General features: G+C 45.6%; 1 protein-coding gene across 1 annotated transcript; it reads left to right on the top strand.

Annotated features, from left to right (window-relative positions):
- The first annotated feature begins 740 nt into the window (after window positions 1-740).
- Window positions 741-6,478, top strand: LOC116879424 (ubiquitin-associated protein 2-like). The gene is made up of 2 exons (XM_032877698.1): window positions 741-807; window positions 4,846-6,478. The coding sequence occupies exons 1-2, from the start codon at window positions 741-743 to the stop codon at window positions 5,601-5,603; spliced, it is 825 nt and encodes a 274-aa protein (XP_032733589.1). The 3' UTR covers window positions 5,604-6,478.
- The last annotated feature ends 2,317 nt before the right edge of the window (window positions 6,479-8,795 follow it).

The raw sequence follows: 8,795 nt of genomic DNA, 5'->3' as shown, positions 1-8,795 counted from the left end.
GACTTTGTTGATGTGATAAAGTCAAGGATCTTATGGTGGAAAGATTTATCCCGTGGGCCCCATGTAACCACAAGGGTCCCCATAGGAGGTGGACAAGAACGTTAGAGGCCAGAAGAGATTTGGAGATGCTGTGTGGCTGGCTTTGAGGATGGAAGGAGGGGCTGTAAGCCAAGGAATGTGAGTGGCCTCTAGAAATTGGACGAGGTAAAGGAACAATTTCTCTCCTCGAGTCTCCAGAAGAAATGTTACCCTGCCAACACCTCAGTTTTAACCTAGAGAAACCCATCTGGGGCTTCTGACCTCCAAACTGTGAAATAATGAGTTTGTATGGCTTGAAAGCATTACGTTGGTGGTAACTTGTTACAGCAGTAAGGGGAATCTAATCCACAAGGCTAGAAGGGCCTGGTTCTCCTGGCACGTCCCCTGCCCTGCTGCTCCCAGGACCTGGCAGTCCGGGCAACCCAGGGCACACGGAGAAGTGTGTGCTCTGGTCAGCAGCTGAGAGGGGCCGCTCATCGGGTCATCGCAGCCTGGGTGTCTGATTTTAAGTGAAGATATCTCCGTGTGGTCCTTGTCTCCAGCCATTCAGGCTCCCCCCAGTGGTTTGAGTCTTTCCAGCTGTCTCTGCTGCCTTCTGCCCAAGTTCCTGAGCCACAGAATCCACTAGTTTAGTAAAACAGCTGTCACTGATACCAGTAAGTTTGGGGTGACTTGCTGGGGGTGAAGGAGGAGATCCGGGCATGGGGACCAACGTAAAATATCTCCGTTATCACACGGACACCTGCGTAGGTTGTTCTGTGCTCAGAGGTAAATGTTATGTGCTGGCTGGCCCCAAGGCTGCGATGGGGCCAAAGGGAAAAGAGACAGATCCAAGAAGTCTGAATCGTTGCGTGGTTTGGTGTGGACCTTGTGTCCTGGAGAACCAAATGAATGCAAGCCCCATTTGCTGAGACCTTCAGGGGTGGGACAGTCACACATCGGTTAGGATGAGCCTGGCAACAAGCAGCACACACTCTGGACAGCAGTGGATGAAAATAGGTTTTACCATTCATGCACAAGAAGCCAAGAGGGAGAGGAAGCCAAGGTGGGGGGTGGGGTTGTTCTGTGGCTTAACAAGATTCTTCTACTCTGTCCTCCTCAGCTTGTTGGTTTGTCCCCAGGCTTGTCTCTGTGTGGCCATAAGCCCCAAAGGACAAGGCTCAGCTTGTTGGTTTGTCCCCAGGCCTGTCTCTGTGTGGCCATAAGCCCCAAAGGACAAGGCTAGAGAAAAACATGCAGCCACTTTAAATGTATAACCACGCAGCCCAGGTGGACCCTTGCACTGCCTGAGGCTTCTGTGCTGTGTACTCCCCATTCATTCATTCACGGGCAAGTGGTGATGGAGCTCCCATCAGGTGCTCACTTCTCACGTTCTCTCTCTCCGGACACTTTCAGAAGAACCCTTCTGCCGTCATCCTTGATGATGACCTTGGTTCCTATTTTTCTGAGAGCAAGCAGGCAATCAGAAGAGAAACTTCTCCCCTTAAGAAACGTCTTACAGCACCTGTTCCCACAGTGCCCAGCCGCGCCTTCCTGCCCAACTGCAGACAGCTCCTGGCCGGGATTTTGTTCACGGCCAGCCCCTCTGCTCGTGCACCAGATCCTAGCCCTGCTCGCCCGCTCAGGACACCAGGTCCTTTCCTCTTGTGTCTCCCATTGTGCCTCTTCTGCTGGGTTATTCTTCTGGGCCTACAAACATGCCCTACTCTCTCCCACTCTAGCCTCTCTCCATCTTTCTTTACGCCTACGTCCAGCCTTCCTTTTGCTCAGTATGGTACCTTAATGAGAATGAAAATATTTTGTATGCATATATAGTATGTGCATTATATATTTGTGTATATATCTGATATCTGTATCAACTTTCTTTTGGTATTTGCTTTATGTACAATTATGTACCATTTCCATCTTCCTATAGTTTTATAGTTTACATGGGTGTTTTGCGAATGGCATCATACAGCTGGACCGTGTTTTCTATTTAGCCTGACAATCAGACTTTTAGCCGGAATATTTACTTCATGGTTCATGGTAACCTCTGAGCTATTTGGGTTTACATCTCCTGTTAGGGCTTGCTATTTGTTCTGCTTATGTCTATGTTTTATTTTTTTTTTCCTTGTTTCAGTTATATCATCCCATCATTTCTCCTTTCCTGGTTCTGAATGTATGTACTCTTTTTATATTCTTTTAGTTGTTACTCTGGAAGTTACAACATGCATAGTTTACTTCTCAAAGTCTAGAATTAATAAATATTTTTACCCTCTTTCTGAATGGCACAGTGACCTCAGAACACTTTTCACTCTGTTTACTTCTCTCCTGATGATAAATTATTGTTGTCCTGCATTTTATTGCTTCTTAAGAAAATAACTCACGAGGCATTTTTGCTGTTTTGTACAAAGAGTGTTAGTTTAGTTCTTTCTACCTCTTGGTTACTTTCTCTGCTTTTTTTTCCTTCTTGCATCTCAGGTCTTTCATCTGGGATTACCTTTCTTCCACCTGAAGAACATTCTTTAGAATTTCTTTTTTTTTTTTAAGATTTTATTTATTTATTTGACAGAGAGATCACAAATAGGCAGAGGCAGGCAGAGAGAGAGAGGGGGAGGCAGGCTCCCCGCTGAGCAGAGAGCCCAATGAGGGGCTCAGTCCCAGGACTCTGGGATCATGACCTGAGCTGAAAGCAGAGGCTTTAACCCACTGAGCCACCCAGGTGCCCCTTGAATTTCTTTTAATGAGTATCTCCTGACAGCAAATTCTCTGTTTTGGTTTGAAAGCGATTTTATTTTGTTCCCGTTTGAAAAAGATGTTTTCACTGAGACTATAATTCTAGATTGGCAATTGTTTTCTCTTAATACAGTGAAGATATCATTCCATTGCCTTTGGCCTCCACTGTTGTTATTGGGAAGACAGCTGCCAGTCTCTGAAGGTAATCTGTATCCTACCCCCGCCCGCCCCTTCCCCCTGCCCAAGTGCCCTGCTGAATCTCCCCCAATGGCTGCTTTTAAGATATTTTCTTTGTCTTAATTTTATGAATTTTACTCACAATGTGTTGGGAGGTAGGTTTCTTTTCTCATGTGATTGGGTTTCATTGGGCTTTTTGAATCTGTGATTGGCATCTGGAAAGCTCTCAGTGATGGGGAGTAAGGGATGTACTTGTCGTGATGATCACCGGGTGATATGCGTAATTGTTGAATCACTATATTGTACACCTGAAACTAAAGTAACACTGTGTTAATTACTGGAATTAGAATAAAAGCTTAAAAAATTACCACACACAGGGATGCCTGGGTGTCTCATTCGGTTAAGCCACTGCCTTCGGCTCGGGTCATGATCTTGGGGTCCTGGGGTCAAGTCCCACATTGGGCTCCTTGCTCAGCGGGGAGCCTGCTTCTCTCTCTGCCTCTGCCTGCCACTCTGCCTCTCCCCCTGCTTATGCTCTCTCTCTCTCTGACAAATAAATAAATAAAATCTTTAAAAAAAATTATCATTCACAGACACACACACATACACACAAAATATCACTTCCATCCCATTCTCTTTCTTCTTGTTCTGGGACTCTGAATAAATAAATATTTTATCCCCTCTGTATCTTAATTTCTCTTTTATATATTTTTTTTCTGGTATTGTCTCTTTGCCATATTTTGGGTAATGTCTTTGGACCTTTTCACTAATTCTCTCTTCAACTGTGTCTAGTCTGTTGTTAAACTCAGCCATTGATCTTCTGTGCTTTTAAAAAAAAATTCTGGAGATATCTTTTGGTTATTTTTCAGAACTTTGATGTCATTTTCAGATTCTTGTTCCTGGCAAATGTTTATTTTTTTTATTTCTTTAAACAAAGTCAGCATGATTGTCTTATTATTTGCATTTTGTAATTTTAATATTGCAAATCTTGTCTTAATCTTCTTCTGCTCCTGTTGTTTCCTAGGGCATGTGGGTATTTTTTTCTCATAATTTGTGGGAATTCTTTGAGGCCCAAGATGAACATGCTGTGCTCCAGAGAGGAATTTTTTTTCTTCTGCCAGGAGCATAGGATTTCTATTACCCTGAGTTCTCTGTCCTGTGGCTAGTAGTGGACCTTCCCCCTACTCTCTACCCATTAGCAAAACTGGGTCTTTCTGTTAGAAGTGAATGTGCTTGTTTGCATTAAACAAAGCTTCTCTGCGCTGATTTCTCTTTTTCCTTTTCCTTGTTATTCCCCTTTGCCTTCTGATGATTTTTCCGCTCCTCTTGAGCCAGGACTCCTCACCATAGTTTATGTTTTCTGGAATGTTGATTCTGCTTTGGGAAGTTTCTCAGGTAGTTTCAAGTGCTGAGTTGGTATTGCTTTTCTCCTCATTTCTCGCTTGATTCTGCCATATGGACTATGATCACACAGCTTTGATCTCTTTCTTTTCTATACAGGTGATATTCTTTTTAAGTTTCCTTAAGAGAACAGAACTGTTTGAATCTTCCCTGCTTTTTTTCCCTTCTTGTTGTTGAAGAGTCCTTATTTGTTGTCTGTTCGCTTTCTTTCCTTCTTTCTTTCTTTTCTTTCTTTCTTTCTTTTTTTTTTTTTTTTTTAACCAAGGACAGTTCTAATCCAGGACTATTATTTGGTAAAAAGAGCATTAGAAAATATTTCTTGATTCTTCTACTTCTTTATCTGGCTACCCTTGAATCCTCCCCTTTGTGCACAAGAGTCTTTATTTTTTTTTTCTTTTTGAGAATGTGTACTTTTGTTAAGTCCTTCTAGAAGGTGGGCCGTGGGCTGAGACTTTCAGTAGGATAGCCATCAGTGGGAAAACTTTCTTTTTTTCTTTCTAATTAAAAATGCAGCCAAACACCGAGGTGACTCTGCATCCCCTGCACCCCCCACCACCCTGGCTCAGCCGCAGCAGAGCCAGTCCCAGGCCCACCACACAGCCCAGCAGCCCTTCCTGAATCCTGCGCTGCCCCCTGGCTACAGCTACACTGGCCTCCCCTACTACACGGGCGTGCCTAGTGCCTTCCAGTATGGGCCCACGATGTTTGTCCCTCCGGCCTCAGCCAAGCAGCATGGTGTGAACCTCAGCACCCCCACCACCCCTTTCCAGCAGGCCGGTGGTTACGGCCAGCATAGCTACAGCGCAGGTTATGATGACCTGACCCAGGGGACAGCAGCGGGAGACTACACCAAGGGTGGCTATGGTGGATCATCGCAGGCACAAAACAAGTCTGCAGGTTCTGGGCCTGGCAAAGGAGTGTCCGTGTCCTCAAGCACCACCGGCCTACCTGACATGACCGGTTCAGTCTACAACAAGACTCAGACTTTCGACAAGCAGGGATTTCACGCAGGGACTCCTCCACCGTTCAGCCTGCCCTCGGCCTTGGGTTCCACTGGGCCCCTAGCCGCTGGAGCAGCCCCTGGTTATGCACCCCCACCATTCTTACACATCCTGCCTGCCCACCAGCAGCCTCATTCACAGCTTCTACACCACCATCTGCCACAGGATGCCCAGAGTGGCTCGGGTCAACGCAGCCAGCCCAGCTCCCTGCAGCCCAAGTCGCAAGCTTCCAAGCCCTCCTACGGCAACTCTCCCTACTGGACAAACTGAACCTTTGAAGAGAGGGGTGGGCTTGGGCAGGGCTTACCCTGGGCAGGAGAGAACACACGGAGCCCATTTCTAGGAGCCCAGCGCCCTTTCCTAGGATTCCTGAGACGTGTAACTGTGTCAGCCGAGCCTCTGTGGGGAACCTGCCTCCCAGACTCGCTATTGTATGTAATGTATTTATGTATGTATTTGTAAATGTGATAGAAGTCTTGGGGTGTAGGGGTACAGCTGCTACTCTTAGCCAGGTCTGCAATCCTGATTCGAGCCCCTTCTCACTGTAGCAAAGAAGCCCTTTTCCCACTCCTGCCTTCAGGCCTTCTTTGTGGCCTTCCAGCCCCAGGGGCAGTTGGGAGCAGTGTCTGGAAGGGCTGCTTCAAGGCAGTTTGGGGACTGGGGTCAGGTACCAATGAAGAATCACGACTTAATCTCACTCCCTCAAAGCCATTTTTTGAGTTTCTTTCCCTGTGTAATTACTTTAGCCCTCTCTTTGAGGAACAGACCTTTTGTCATTTGTCATGTTCCTCACCTACCAAATCTTGAACTGGGAATAGCAGCGATATCCTTCCTGCCCAACATGAAAGTGGCACCTGTTTGTCTTCATACAGACCAGAGGCCTCTGCTTCTGGTCTTCTCCCCAAGAGACTTGCCTTCCTCTGGCTGACCATTTTTTAAAAAACCGTCTGAAGTTGTGCTCAGAGATGTTCAATCTGCTCCCTTTTAAAAAAAAAAAAATCAAAATCCAAGATATGCCTTCACCTCAATGAGAGCACGTCTCCAAGCAAAGGCTCCTCTATTCCATTTGTCCTGAACCAGGTGGGCGACTGTTTCAGGGGTTTTCTCTCTTTGCCCAATCTCCACCTAATAAAGTTCTGAGAGCAAAAACAAAAAAAAAAAAAAAAAAAAATGCAGCCAAACAAAAAACAAAACCTGCAGGAGCCATTCAGCTACTCAGAGGGAGGGGAGTCTGGGGTCCTAGTGAGTCCTTGTGGCTTTGGTGTCCTGTCCCTTCCTGCTTGGGGGCGAGCCAGCCACTTTCAAGTGTAGAACTTGTGGTTCCAGGGGTTGGCTTAGGTGTGACTACCTTTTTCTCCATCCAGCTATACCTTTGTTTGCTGTTGCTGTTTTCTGCTAAGACTGCTACTGTTTGGTGGTCATTCTCTTATACTTTTCCTGCCTTCTCATTCACAACTCAGGTGTGTGTGGGGGGGAGATATTCACCAATAACCTCTCTCTCTCTCTCTCTGTACTTAAGGAAAAGGATAATAAAGTGTGCACTATGCTTTGAACTATTGTGCATGTTCTCTATAATATTGGCTCTTATCAGATTGATGCACATTATTGGTATGTTGATCTTGCTTTTGGTGAGTTATGGTTACTTCGTTATAAGGAATTTTAGTTTGGGTGTAAAATGCATAATAGATATCAGTGCAAACCTGCAAATGGGTATCTTTTCTTTCTTCAGGGAATCATGTATGCTGGTCTTCTGTTTTGTTGCCATTTTTTGGTCTAGACAACATTTTTTGAGTACCTGTTTTGATCCAAGCAGAGCCCTGAGAATACCAAGTGGTTTCTCTCTGTCTTCCAGCTTGTCAAGACTTGTATGTATTTTAACTATTTTTTTTCTGAATTACCAGTTTTAATGATCTACTTCTAATTCTCTCACCTATTCTGTCAGCAAGTAATTAATGACAGTGTTAAATAGTACTGGGCAAAAACTGACCCTTGTGGAACTACATTTATTGAACGCCCCAAACTGACATTTACACTGACCTATTAATCAATGTTGCATTTACTGGATACAAAAATGATAGTTTCTGGGGCGCCTGGGTGGCTCAGTGGGTTAAAGTCTCTGCCTTCAGCTCAGGTCATGATCCCAGGGTCCTGGGATCGAGCCCCGCATCGGGCTCTCTGCTGAGCTCTCTGCTTCCCTCTCTCTCTCTCTCTCTCTCTATCTCTCTTACTGCCTCTCTGCCTACTTGTGATCTCTGTCTGTCAAATAAGTAAATAAAAAATCTTTAAAAAAAATGATAGTTTCCCCGGGATCAGGATGGGGAGGTCATGCGAGATAAAACCTGCAGTGTTAAATAAATTGCTCTCCTTAAAGGAGGAGAATCGTTTATTTATTTTCAAAACCATGTTGATTTTTACCCTGGCTGTAGCTGTTTATTAAAATAAGCTAGGGGTGGCTTTCGTGTTTTCTGGAGACTTTGAGTGCTATAGTGGGTGAAGGACTTCTTCCCATCAATGCCTTTAGCTGTTTTGTGTGTAAGGTAGAAGGAAAGCAAAGTGTAAGAAGAATCTTGTTATCTTGGAGTTCCTTTTTGTATTTCCATTGCTGAAACTTTAGCAGTAGTTGTCATTCAAGTAGATCCTGATCTTTCCAGTCCCTTTGCCATGAATGACAGATAGGGCAGCAGTTTCCATACTATATGTTTGTGGTTAATGAAGAAGAGGCAAACCAGGGAAGCCGACGAAATGCCACCATAAAGAAATCCTCTTTGACAATAACATGACCTTCAATGTATGTATGGGGTGCTTCCCCTCATCCTTTCTTGCCCTCAGCTTCTCATTTTTAAGAAGAAAGCATTTCTTTATTTTTGATGACTCATGTCAGAAATTTCTGCTGGTCCCTCCTCCTGTTTTAGGCAGCAGACCCCTTTCAGGGTCCTTCTGGGGCAGCCTCATAAGAGCCCACCCACACCTTGTGAATCCCCCATGCCTGTCTCTTGGGGGACAGTGGCCCCTGAGTGTGCTTTTCCCCACGCGTCCCTCAGACTTGCTCAGCCACGCACCCCTACCCTCGCCCTGGTGCATCAAGTTCTCTGCCCCTGGCTGGGCCACTGTGGGCCTCCCTCTGCCTTGCATTCTTTGGGGAGTATTTGCTCAGCAGGAGAACTTTTGCTCCAGAGGAACTGTTCCCCCAGGGTTGTCTTTTAGGGCATTCATCCAGGAAGAAAATGATGTAGGCATTCGCTCTTCTCCCTGGGGCCCACCTGTGTGTTGGGGTCAGTAAGCCTTCGTTGCACCAAATCAAGCTGCTCAGGCCTGCGCACCCAAGTGATTTCCCTCGCAGCACTCCCATGCTGAAACACAGCTTCACTGAAGTGTAATCAGCGTATCATACAAGTCACCAAGTTTAAATGTGCACCATAAGGACCTCAGAGCTGTGCAGCTATCCCTGCAACCAGCTGTAGA

The sequence above is a fragment of the Lontra canadensis genome, unplaced genomic scaffold, assembly GCF_010015895.1.
Source record: "Lontra canadensis isolate GAN:19392208 unplaced genomic scaffold, GSC_riverotter_1.0 scaffold60, whole genome shotgun sequence".
NCBI classification, from domain to species: domain Eukaryota; kingdom Metazoa; phylum Chordata; class Mammalia; order Carnivora; family Mustelidae; genus Lontra; species Lontra canadensis.
This window is presented reverse-complemented; position numbering and strand designations above follow the sequence as displayed.